This window comes from Melozone crissalis, unplaced genomic scaffold, assembly GCF_028551555.1.
Source record: "Melozone crissalis strain CALT ecotype California unplaced genomic scaffold, PUWL_Pcris_2 ptg000008l_1, whole genome shotgun sequence".
Taxonomy (NCBI): domain Eukaryota; kingdom Metazoa; phylum Chordata; class Aves; order Passeriformes; family Passerellidae; genus Melozone; species Melozone crissalis.
The window spans coordinates 3,229,316-3,242,601 of NW_026535786.1; the positions used below are offsets into that span (position 1 = coordinate 3,229,316).

General features: G+C 41.7%; 1 protein-coding gene across 1 annotated transcript; it reads left to right on the top strand.

Annotated features, from left to right (window-relative positions):
• Positions 1–217: 217 nt before the first annotated feature.
• Positions 218–10,873, top strand: LOC128933004 (transmembrane 4 L6 family member 1-like). The gene is made up of 5 exons (XM_054269860.1): positions 218–388; positions 3,801–3,866; positions 9,280–9,425; positions 10,194–10,380; positions 10,853–10,873. Exons 1-5 carry the CDS (start codon positions 218–220, stop codon positions 10,871–10,873), a joined length of 591 nt encoding a protein of 196 aa, XP_054125835.1.
• The last annotated feature ends 2,413 nt before the right edge of the window (positions 10,874–13,286 follow it).

A 13,286-nucleotide genomic window follows, 5' to 3' on the forward strand; every position in this document is an offset into this window, starting at 1 on the left:
AATTAAACATCGCAGCTGTGAATAATTAAATTTTAAATAAATTCTCTGAAGGGAACAGGGTCTGTAGAACAGGATTATCTGTGTATGTCTTACCTGAAACATTTCTTTTTACAAAATTGATTCTTCTTTCATTAAAGTATAAAACTGCTGAAAACTGGTGCTCCCTGCTCTGCAGTAATCCAAACCTCCCTGTATCTTTCCTGAGCAGAGAGCTGCCATGTGCACTGGGAAGTGTTCAAAATGCATTGGGATCACCCTCTTCCCACTGGCAGTATGTGCCATTGTCTCCAACATTCTCCTGTACTTCCCCAATGGACAAGTACTGCAGCTCAGCGAGATAACTGATTTGGTCTGGTTTTTCCACGGCATTCTGGGAGCTGGGATACTGGTAAGAGATGAACATTTCTTGTGAGCTTTGTTCAGTTTTGTTTTAAATCTCCATTTAAAAAAGGTTATAAAAATGTGTTTTGCATAAACATGTGAACAGCTTAAATGAGAAAATGGGTATGAACTGAGAAAATGCATTTATGCATTTAAGGCATAAAAAGTGTCTAGTCAAAGAAATACAAAACATTCCTGAAATAAATATCAAGACTCCAAGAAGCACTAGGCCTAAGTACTCACTGTGGAGAAGAGTCACACATGTTCATCCTCCAAGAGTGAAAGCAAAGTTGAGGTCAGCTGGAGGCAGTGAGTTTTCACTATTGTCTGCACCCCTGATTAAAAAAAAAACATTAAGGGAAAATAAAAAATGTGTTTCAGCAGGTGTTAGTTTGAGACCCAGCTAACACTTTACAAATGTGGAGTTGAAAATGGCTTAATAAGCTGAATGCCTCCTGTTCCCACACTCCCACCCACCTTCTTTTGAGTTGGATCTGGTTTGAATGTGCTCTTCTATAACTAGTTCTCCATTCCAGGCCTCAGGAAAGATCACTTTTATGTGAATATCCATGTTGGGGAATACTTATCTTTCCAGTTCATCAGAAAGCCTGCTCCCCTTGTGCTCTTTCAATTATCTACCCAAGTGCAGTTAAAAAGCTGAGCAAGTAACATGCATATGACCAGTACTGGGCAGATGGCAGACTGGCACAGAGCTGGCCAAAAAACAAATGAATCTTTAAAAATAATTAACTTAGAAAAAAATAAATCTCATTCACAGTCAGCCTGTGATGCAGCTGCTGCTTAAGCCTATGGAACGCCTGCAGTGGATCTGGTTCATACTCATATTTCCCAAAGCAGAAACACAGCATAAGGTGATTCAATAAACTGTTCTCCACCAGCAGCTTGTCTGCTTCTTCTTGTGGCTACCACTTGGGCCTATTACTCATGCTGACCTTGAACATAAGCATGAGTTTGTAGGAGGAAGAAGTGCAACTACGTGAGACCTTGTGGAAAACTCGTATCACTGCAAGCCCAGGAGCCATTGGCATTCAATGAAAGGAAAGGAAAGATGTTAGGCATGAGAGCGTCAGTGGCTCATTGAAAACTTGCCTTCTTTTAAGGCTTCCACACAGATTTGCCTGTGGCCAGCACCACATACATCAAAAATGAGAACAGCTAGTCAGAGGAGAGGAAAAATTTGCACTGACCTTCAAAACACAACTAGGAGTAATTGATCCGCAAACAATGCTGTTGAGTGTACATGTTTTCCAGAAAACAACATGAGAAATGCCCACAGGTAAGGGGAAACAAAGCATTATCAGCAGCTCCATCTTCCAGGCGCTGGAAGCATGGGAAGATGAAGATTGGCTTTTCAGTGTCCTAAGCAGTTAAAACAAGGGAGAGAATGTTCCACGACTGGAGTCTGATCCATATCCTGACACTACAGTGAGGAAAGATGAAGCTGCAATATGTTCCCCCAAGCACTTGGATACCTCCCAAAGGAAACTGAGGCAAGCCTTGCCAACAGGTCGCCTGATCTTGGAGAATCTCCCCACAACTAGGATGCTGCCTCCAGAGTCAAGACTGTGAGAGAAACTTCAGAACAGCCTGGCTTAGCTCTGTGAGCCAGTAAATTCTCTCCACCTAGGAACTTCATCTGTAGACTGATACACAGATCATCAGTACCCCCTTTGGCTGAGTAGCCAGCTCCACCCTTTCCTCCTCTGCTGAATTTCTAATGGAAATTATATGACATGAAAACCTCTCAATTTCCTTGTTTCAAATATTTGGGATGTAAAGAGAGTAAGACTGGCTCTATGTGTCACAGTAACGCCTTTCCTCATAGAAAGCCTGTGCACAACAGAAGGAAATGCCTGACTGAGCCATGGCTCACACACAGCTCTTGTTTTACTGACAGCAGCCAAACCCAGCCAATTCTCATGCCCGTGTCAAAAGGCAGATGTTTATAATCAGGCACTGCATAAAAAGAAGGCTGCCAAGCAAACCCTTCATCCTGAGCCAGGCTAATAGATGACACAAAAGTGTTTGCCACTTAGATGGGAAACCTCGAAAGAAAAATGACAGCCCTGGAGGAACAGGAGTGTTGGTTTGATGGGCAGAGGTATTAACTCTCCTGAGTGCCTGACAGTAGATCACTGGGGTTGAAGCTGCCTTGGGGACCATTTGTGATTATTTAAGAGTGGACTTCCTTGCAGGAAGAGGAACATCTTTTTAACCTCAATGCTCTATTTCTGCAGGCTTCCAGATGCGGTCCAGCCACCACTGCAGGTGCTGTAGGTTGCCTCTAGGGTGTGCATAGAAGGCAACAGAGAATAAATTCTTTGAAAAATATCTAGGTGCCTACAAATCTAAGCAAGTCTCATAAGCATGTCCCACACTGTTCAACAGAGATATTTACACTACACACATAAATTCTGTGGGCTTTGTTCATCATGACCATTCTGCTCTTCCTGCCCTGCGTGAGAAAAAATCTTGCCAGCATCTAGTTAGGCCATTTTTACAGTTTTTACCTTTTATGTTTGTTTGTTTGATTGATTGATTGATTGATTGATTGACTGATTTGGGTTCTTCTTCTTTCATTAACTTTATCGTAACCATTTCCTAATTTTTTAAATACTCCTTTACTTGTGCTGCTCTTTGAGATGCTTGAACCAGGACTGGTGTGTAGAGACAAGGCAGTAGGAGTGTGCTGGCTGCAAAGCCAGACCCACAAAAGCTTTCTTGCCCTCTGGCTACCAAACTGAAGGCAACTTTTTCTAACTCCAGTGTGCCTGTAAGGCAGCATTATATCTCCAGTCATAGATGGTTACTGACTGCATTGCATTGGTCCAGCTCTGCCTGATAATTACCATGGTGAAAGCTAATGTGAACTGGAAGTTCCCCATTGACTGAAGTCCATCTTGTAGGTTTTCCAGAAATTCAGCACAAATACCCCCTACCCAAACCAAAGTCAGATCTGTTTTAGGAAGTTCAAGGCTGATTTCCTAATTATAATCCAGAGCAGAATGCTCAGGAGGTTTACACTGACCATAATTCTTAGTCCAGCTACCTATCTTTTCTGGGCAGAAATTCAGTTTTCTCAAAACTGACATATTTTTTTCCAAATAAAAAACCCCAACAATACTGTGCTGAACCTTTATATACCGTGAAAAAAAAGCAGTATAGCTTCAGCAATCAGAATTGATGTTCCATCAATTTGCCAGACAGCTCTAGCTGTAATCCCACACTTATTTCTGAGTAACTCTTCAGCAGCACCAACATCCAAGCAGGTATAACTTCCAGAGAAGAGACAGAAGGTGACTTGCATTTGAAGAACATGATGCCCAAGCTCTTAGAATTTAAAAAGCACCCTAGCAGAAGTGCTGCACACTTATTCAAAGCCTGTGCTTTTCTTACAGGTTTTTTTGCCGGCATTCATGATGCTGGGAGCGGGTGGAGCAGGATGTTGCGCTAACAGATGTGGGGTAAGTGGATATTCATGTGTTGAAATGGCACTACAGAGTTTGTGAAATAGCTCTTGAAATGGCTGCTCAGCGGGTGGAAATGTGCAGTGACAAACCATCCCTCCTCTGTCAGCAGCCATGTCAGGGAAACAGAGAAGAGGAGCTTGATCTGCAGCGTCCCTGGGCTGCGGCTGAGGGCTCAGTGAGCCAACAAGAACGTTGTGAAGCTGCAGCTGCTGATAGGAGGGAAATCAGCCAGGGCCAGGGCTGGAGCCCTCAGGCACAATGCTGAGGGCAAAGGGGGCTACATCCCATGAAGTAAAACATGGTTCCAGCTTCCTTGAGCTCCCCTGCTCAAGGCAATCACAAAGACTGAGACAGTTGCCTGTTTTTCCTGCTTCCACAGAGTCCTGTTTCCTCTATACTCTTCCATGGCAATCTGCTTTTCCACAGGTTCATCCCTGCTTTTCCCTGTAGGGATACACACATTCCCTATTGGCAGGTCCATGCCAAAAGAATGAGATATTGCATCTGGCACTGAGGAGCCAGCACTGCTTCCTGCAGTTCTCACCAGTAACTCACATGTGCCCAAATATTATACCTGTGAAATGTGAAAATGCAATTTAGGCTCTTTGACATCTAAAGAAAGACCAGAGAGATGTTTTCCTTGATAATTAAGAATATTATAAAGCAATATGTTATAAAGGCATCTCCATTCATCCTCATGCCCTGGGCACAGACTTCTGTGTGGCTATCATTATCGGCCCGATAAACAGACTTAGAATTTATTTTTTAGTCTGCATCATTCCCAGAAGCATCCTGGAATGAGAGATTCCATGCAATAAAGCACGTCTCTTCTGTACTCTTCAATTAATATTTAGTCTGATCCATGAGAAAACCTTTGCCTCTTTAAAAAATTTTACTTAAGTTAATTCATGATACAGAATACCAAAATAGCATTCTTTATTAGGATGTCACACATTAACAGGCACATCCCAAGGGACATGCCATTACATTGATTTTACCAAATGTCACATGCACAGACAGAAAGTTGACAATGGCCAAGCAGGCCAGTTGCAGAGCTGGGGTGAGATCCTAGGCACCCTGCAAACAGTGCCTGAGCCAGCTGCTTTGCTTGACTTTGGGTGATGTAGAAAGCAGTGATGAAACACAGCTACTGCTGTGGTTCCTATGCTCACTGAATCTGTTAAGTCACAAGGGGAAATCCAGCTGAACTGGGCTGAGTTCACACAACATCTCAGGTGTCTCTCCTCCATCTTTCATCCCAGCCCTAAATATTACAGAGCCAAGAGTCAAACTTCCCCAGGCTGGCTGGTTTCACTCCCCAGCCCAACAACACAGGTGCAAGCACAGTGTCATCCACAGACCCACCACAATCCTCCATTCTCCACCTCCTCTTTCACTGTCTGAGCCATTCCTAGCAGCAGTACATCATGCCAGTTACCCTGTCTGCACCTTCCCATCACTGATTGGTTACCTACAAGCTGTTCTCTTCTTTATTTGCTGTTATGGAGGAATAAAATAGATGTTAATACAGTAATTTGATTATGCACTGTGATATTTTGTAGAATCAGGAGAATCACAGATTCATTGAGGTTGGAAAAAAACTCCAAGTTCATCAAGTCCAACCTTTAAATGAATACCACCAGGCCCACTAAACCATATCACAAAGGGGCTGAGGCCAAGTGACAAAGCTACCCAAGGCAAAGTGGAAAACAGGCTCGGTGAGGACTGTCTATCTATGAAAATGCTGTCTTTTTGAACACACACCCCTCTGGAGTCATACACCTCTGTGAGGTGGAAATGGTGAAGCTCTTCTCCCTATGTTTTAAACAGTCTGTTTGAGATGCTCAAAGTAGGGATGAGATGGGGACATGAGTAAAGAGTGAATGGCTGTGAACAACTAAAAACAAGTTTACCCTGCACAGCTCCTGGGGAAGAGTGATTTCCAAATGTTCAAAAAGAGGTCAGTGTTGCAGGGAGATCTGAAGGCTGAAGGTCTGCTTCTTTAAGGGATGAAACTTCAGGCAAAATGTGCTTTGTGGAGAGTGGAGGGAAATGCACAGGCATCCAGAGCAGGGGTGCTCAGATGTCCTGACTATAAGGGCTGTATATGCAAGGCAGGGTAGGTATGGTGTGAGGCCCTGGAGAGCAGAGAACTCCTGGGATTGGTTCAAACATCCATAGTATCAGCAACCTCCCAGAGTGACAGAGCTCCTTGGGAGGTAGGTCTGGATGGACTTGCAAAGGGTTCCCCACCTACTGGCAGAGAAACAGCCCTCATCGAACTGCTCAGGAGCCTCTGTAATCCAAAGGCAAGTTTGGGCACCTTTCTGCTTTGGAGATCTTAGGTATAAAATGATAAATTACACTTGAATACTCCAAATTGCAGAATTGCTTGCCATAATAAAAATGGGGAAAAAAGGTTAAAGAATTATTACTGGTCAGAATTACTGTTTAATCAAAACATAACATTTTGCTCAGGGCAGGAACTCTGTTCTATTTTATTTTGCACAATTCCTGGTTTAATAGTTTCAGACTTCATCAAAGCCTTTACACACTGCCAAAGTATCTTCAACAGTAATAAAAATAATACGTTTCTCATACTTTTTATTCACTTTAGTAAGTTTTCCAGTTCACAGTGATTACATGCTACATTAAGTTTCTTCATTAATCAACTTTAAATTATTATTTACAAACATACATCAATGGCCTCTTGTCCTTGCATTATGGAGTAATGAATTTGGAAAGTAATAGATTTAGAAAGCTTCAGTGTCTTGCAGCTTAGCACGTACACATCTGAAATTATCCACTGCACTGACATGATGAGGAAAAAGACCCACCCAAAATACAGTTTCTCTCATTGCATCAGCAAACATATAGTCCAGTATTTCTAAGTCTTCCTTAGGAGTCACTAGTAGAACAAGAATAGCCATAGCAGCTTTCAAGAAAAACTTAAGTAAAGATATCCAGATAACCAGACAGAATAACTATTTGATCAAAAACAAGCAAACAAACAAAACCAAACAAAAAAAAAAAAAATCAAAAAAACTCAAAACACAAAAAACCCAAAAAACACTTCCAGACAAAAAAAAGAGAAGAAAGAAATGTGTATGGAGCAAGAACCAGAGTATTAAAGAGCAGCACAAGCTGGGACAGGAAGAACTTGGTAACTTCACCAAAGCAGCTGATACAAACATTCAAAGAATGAATTCTAAGAGTCTTCATCAGCTCACCTGGGACAATTCAATTAAAGCATTGAATAAAGCAGGGAAAATCAGGAAAAATGGTCAGCCAGCAAAACATTTCAGGAGTATAGAACACAGGTCAACATCATGGGAAACAAATTTCAACACACTCAAGCATCCCAGCTTAGGCCTCCTGTTGCAATTAAAGACACAAATGAGGAAATGAAATATTTCAATGAGAACTACTACTAGGGAAAATGCTGAAAGTTTGAGATGATGTAATGGTTAATAAAATCCTTGGATTTTCACAGATTATAAGGCAAGCTTCCAGAAAAGTCTCCAGATCAGTAGATAAAATGGGGAAACGCCCCTGCATGTCTAGAAAATGCTGAGGAGAGCCAATCTAACAGTCTGTAGCTAATTCAGACTCCTCTTTTGGTGACAAGTAAAGTCTCTGTCTAGATGATCCTGTACACAGTCAGGGAAATAGCTGGGATGAGACTAGCCCTACAGTCAACAGATTTCAAATGAGAAAATCATGTGACAGAACACAGTCATCACAGATAGCACTGACAAGTACTACTAGCAGTAACTGCTATCATAAAACATAGTAATACCAAAAGACCATTTGACTTTTTCTTCATAATTATCTTTGGGATGCCCTGTACTGCTACTAACATAATTAAGATTCTTCAACCAAGAAGCAGAATGCAGAGTTGAAGTAAATGAGGAAACAAATGGGGAAAAGTGATTCAGAATAGGTAGGAGTTTCAAAGGGAGTATCAGTCACTCACCTTCACCACAAGGCATGGTTGGTGCTCTTATTGTGAGAGACAGTGCATCAGCTACAACCCAGACACTGTTTTGGTCCAGGACAATAGACTAAATTAACTACATTTTGCTGACAATGGAGATCTGCTAAGAGGCAATTCAGCCAACATGCAGATAAAGACTAAGGAAAGAGTATCCAGCTTTGAGTTTTTAATCAGCTTTGATTAAATAAATCCCATGAGAAATCACAGCAACTTTTAACTCAAGGATTGCTTCAGAGGCAAAACAATATACGAAATTAGTCAATTCACACACCAGCATTGAGAAAGGTTCTACAGAAATCTGTTGGCTGGTAAGCTGGAAACTGCATTCACTGGCTTGAATGTGTTCAGAAAGTGAAGACTTTTCAAGGCTTTGTCAAAAAACTCCAACGTGGATGGTGGATATTTCCATTTGACTGTGTAGTGCAGTGGTGGAACAACTGGGACAAGGAGAAGGTTTCTACCTCCTTGTGGGGTGGTGGATTTCACCTGATATTTGCTGGCAATGGGGAATTATGAGACTTGAGATATTTGGCTTCAAACCTGAGTCACGGATGAGAGTATTCTGTACGTGCTTCCTTGGTCATGCCATTGCCCTGACTTTAAGGCAGGCCTGCTGCCTTCTCCTTGCTCCAGGTCTTCCCCTGGCTCTATGGCATGGTTGTGAACAACCACAAGCAGTGATTCTTAACAAGACTATTGAGAAGCCTGTCCCAGATGCACCACCAGTAGTACCCTCCTGGGATTTTTGTTTCTATAGACAAACAGCAACCAGATACATCCCATTCATTACTAGAAAACTACCCAGAATGGAGTAAAGGTAACATTTCTGTGGGAGTGGCTGATGTAAAACATGAATTCATTACATAAAATTTGAAGTCACTGCTGCTTTGTTGCCACATGCAGCACAATTAGATTTCTCAACATGAAAAGTGGTAATCACATGTCATGGTGTTGCAAAATGAAGTAAAGCAGCAAAAAGAAAGGTTTTTTTGCATTCCATCAATTAGCAAAAACAATTAACCTATCTTTTGTTGCTTTCAAACCTGGTTCAGTAGTTGCTTGCCTTTTTCTGTTGGTGCAAGGGCCAAGAAAGGTGAAGAGTTGGAAACACCAAGGTACCTGATACAGAACAGATCAATCCAGGATTAGCCTTATACTGGCTTTTGAAAGAAAACTCACCAGATTTTTCATAATTAATAGTTTAAGCATAAACTCAATAAGTTCTTTAACATCTAGGACAGCTACAAGAGTCAGAAAAAGTCAACTATTTTTTACTCCCACAAATTTAGTAGCAGTAGTATTTCAGCATAAAGTAAGAGACAAGAAAGAGAATTCTTTCTCATTCACTGTGAGTTCTCCATGCTACTCAAACCTTTGTGCCCACAATGTTGAAGGTCTTTTCCCTTTCAGATGCTGCTGTCAGTGATCCTGTCTGTCATGGGATTCGCAGGAGGAGCATATTGTGTGGTCATCTCTTTGTTGGGGCTGATTGGGGGTCCTCTGTGTGACACAGGTGATGGAGAATACCTCTACCCTTTCAGGAATGACACTCTGGAGTGAGTATGGCTAACAAACTCCTCCAATTTTGCTTTCCCTTATCCCTCCCCTATCTTTTTAGAGTGAACTTGGATTTTTCCAAAGTGAACTGACGGTTCACCCTGTGTACACATAAACTCAGACTTCTGGGAGTAGCATGTTCCAGCTGGTCATTTCTTTGACCAAGGAATCATCCTTGGGCAAATTGCCTGAGTTTCATCTGCTGTGCTTGCCACAAGCCCCTTGTGCAATTTGCACCACGCTTTCAAAATTCCGTGAGCTGTGACTCCCACTGGAGTCAAAAGGAAATGTTTGCTTACTGTGCCACATTAATCTGTTAAATTACAAAGAATTCAGCCTGCTCCACCTGCTTCTGAAAAGCAAAGCAAAAATCTTCTCTAAATCTAAAAAGCCAACCTTGACAACTATGCTCTTCAAATCAGAGCTAGAGATAATGAATGGACTGGGCTGACATACCACAGCAGGAATGGAGAATGTGGAGACACATTTTAAAACCTTTCTCTTTAGTTATTAACATAATTTTGCCATACAACAAAGAGGAGATTCTTGTGCATGCAACAAAGTACAGATGTGGCTCTCTTCCCTAATTATCAATTGCATCTCTGCAAAGGGAATTCTGGGGAGAATCAGCAGCTTTGACCAATTATAGCACCATTTGAGACTCACTTTGTGCAGTCAAGTTCAGAAAATGAAATGCCAGAAAACAGAGAAAGCATTCCGAAGTTTTTACTTTCTAATACCTTGCCATTTTTTTTCCTCTATCACAGAGACAATTATTTGTTTAACCAGACAACATGGAGTATTTGCAAACAACCTGAAAACATCATCCTTTGGAATATTGTCCTTTTCTCTATTCTCCTGGTCATTGGTGTGATTGAAGCTATTCTTTGTTTCATTCAAGTCATCAACGGACTCACTGGCTTCATTTGTGGCACATGTATGAGGAGAAGAAAGGTTGGTATGCAGTAAAAGGGTGCTTTATGTTCTTTCCAGTTTTATTTCTCAAGCTCTGGTGATGGTACATGAGCTGAGAAATCTGCACAGTCCCTGGACAAGTTCCTCTGGGCTGTGCAGATGCATTTGCACAGTCTCTGTCTGTCACATCAAAGTCAGGGATAACCTGATCCTCAGATATTTCTAAACAGCAGTATGACATACTGACATACTCATTGCATGGCTTTATTGCTATTTAAGAAGCCTTTTTGATAAAGTATAATGACCCTTCCCAGTATATGTAAGTGAGAGACAAAAAATTGGTCAAACGTAGTAATGTTGTTATTTTACTGAATGGAAGAAAACATCTTTCAAATTTCATTTATCACCATTGCTTCCTTTTCATTGTTTCTTTTCATTGTACAAGATATTTGCAGTAAGTCAGATATCCTCTGAAATATTAATTAATCATCTTTCATTCATTGCCTTTCAGACAAATATTTCTGGAATGTGAATGACCTACAAGGAATGCCAAGACAAGCCCCAAAATGCTGATTCACATGCAAAAAGGATAGTGCACTGTACTGTTTTATTTATGGGGGGACAACAACAAAAAAAAAATGTTCAGATGTTTCACAGGGCAAAACTATTTTTTTATGAAGAAGTCAAGGTGGAAAAGGGCTAGATCATTTCAGTCTGAGACTCCACATTTTCATCTCTCTAAACATACCTGCCAAACCTCAGGTACTGGCAAAAACCATTAATCTGTCTGGCCCTTACTGCTGTACTTGTGTATAAAGCACAACAGTCCTCAGATAAAAGGACCTCTCATGTATGTGGGAAATGGAGCTATTGCTAATGTATACATTTATCAGCTGCATGAAGCAGGCACTCTCTGGCTGATGTAAATAATGTCCCATGCTCCCCAAATCTGACCATGAGCTCACCTGTCTGCTCCTATTAATTTTCGAATGGGGCACTCATAGATTTGAATGAGGATGAGCAGAGAATATATGGAGCAGTGTTTGAGACACTGCAGAGGAACTGAAGAACACGGGTTCCAGCCTCTTTCTGCCACCCTGGAGCCAGATCCCCTTGCCAAAGCCCAGGACACTTCTAAATTGGCTCTTCAGGAACATCTGAGAGTTGTGGCAGCCTTAGAGGAGCATTTGGGTCAACAGAGGTAGCAGGGTTTGCAGCAAGAGTTTAGAAACGTCTGACTTAACAAAAGGGTGAAGAACCTCACCACCAATTTTGCCTTCATGAAACTGCCTAAGAATTTCACTAACTTCCACACAGGTCTGTAGGGCTGCTCTAGAATAGAGCACATGGATCAAGGAATTAACTCACCAAAGATAAATGTAGTAATAATGTGCAGCTTAGAAATAAATAGAAGATATAATCTGAAGGCAGCAGATTGCATCAGCTTTAGTTTTTTAGCAACTGTAATACCAACCAGGAACTGCATAATTCCCCATCATCACTCAAGAGCAAGCCCTTGATATTGAGCTAATGTCCATGACTGGGAAGTTTCAGAAAACTCATCATTTCAGTGACTTCCTCAAAGGCTAATTCTTGGACAGGAGCTGTCAGTCAAACTGTGAAATAATCTTTACCCATCCTGAATGCATGTAGGCAGCTATGAAAACCTGAATATATTTAAAGCACTTGGAGCCTATTTCTTCTGATTTATGTTTTCTCAAAGTTGTTTGTATTTCTGTGCTGTAGCATGGGAACAAGCTCTTTAAATACACTTATTGCAGACATATGTGGCAGCTTGCACTGTCCTTTAATGCAACATGCAAAATGCTTCACATTCTCCTTTATATCAAAATTAGAAGAAAAGGCCAGTTGCCTAGATGAGGTGCATATGCACCTTGGAGCATAGTTTCACCCCTAGAAGGAGGAAATTTAACCTATAAAATTTAAATGCAACTTCTGTAAAGAAGAAAGCATAAGACTTGTTGAAGTTTGCCATCCATCACTAGGTGCATCCAAACCTGCCAGGTGGCTTAAAAAGCTCATGTTCTTTGCCAGCAGGGAAGCATGGACAGTGCAACCACATACAGCTGACAGCAAACCAGGAAAGAGTTAAAGAGGCAGTGAGAAAGAAGGATATTTGCATGTAGTCAGGTGGAGAGAGGCTCCTTCATCAGCACAGGGGCTCTATGAACCCTTCACAGTCCCTAAATACCTGCCCTTCCTCATCCCTTAGTTTTGACTCCCTTACTCTCACCTCTGGGATAAAGCCAACTCTGGCTGTGCTAGCGCCAGGAGAGGAAGAGATACACACTGACACACCTCCAGCATAGAAAAATAAGTGCACTGTGCTGCTGCCATCTGCTTGTTCCAGGCTGTCCTGCCCTGGGGATGTCTGTGTGCTCCTGGGAACACCCTCTGTCCTGCCAACTGTGTGACCACTGGCCTCACTGATATGTAAATATTAAATATTGCTATTCTGAACTTATTTTCTGGCTTGATTTGTGTGGTCTGAAGGACTTGTGAGCTCAAACTACCTCCAATAGGAAGATAAATGGGATAACAGAGAAAGCAGAGTTAAATCATCTGATTTGAATCACCATGAAGAAGACTCTTCTAGGGTAGGCATCAAGATACACAGGCCATGGGGAGAGGCACCCTTCCCACAGCCCACACTGAAAGAGATGCCTAAGGCAAGTGGGAGGCATTGCCCTGCTGAGCAAGGTTCAGTTGTCCACCATGGACAGGAACATCTGGTGCCATTTGAAATGCAGCAAAGAACCCAGGCACAAATGTCCAGAGATCCAAGAGTCTCATCTGGAGCTAACAACATGAAGGTGTGGCTGACCAAAGCAAACAGCTGTCTCTTGCAAACACAAGGATGCTAAAAATTCATCTAATGAAAACACATAAAGGTGACTAAAATTAGATAAAATTATTTCAGCTCA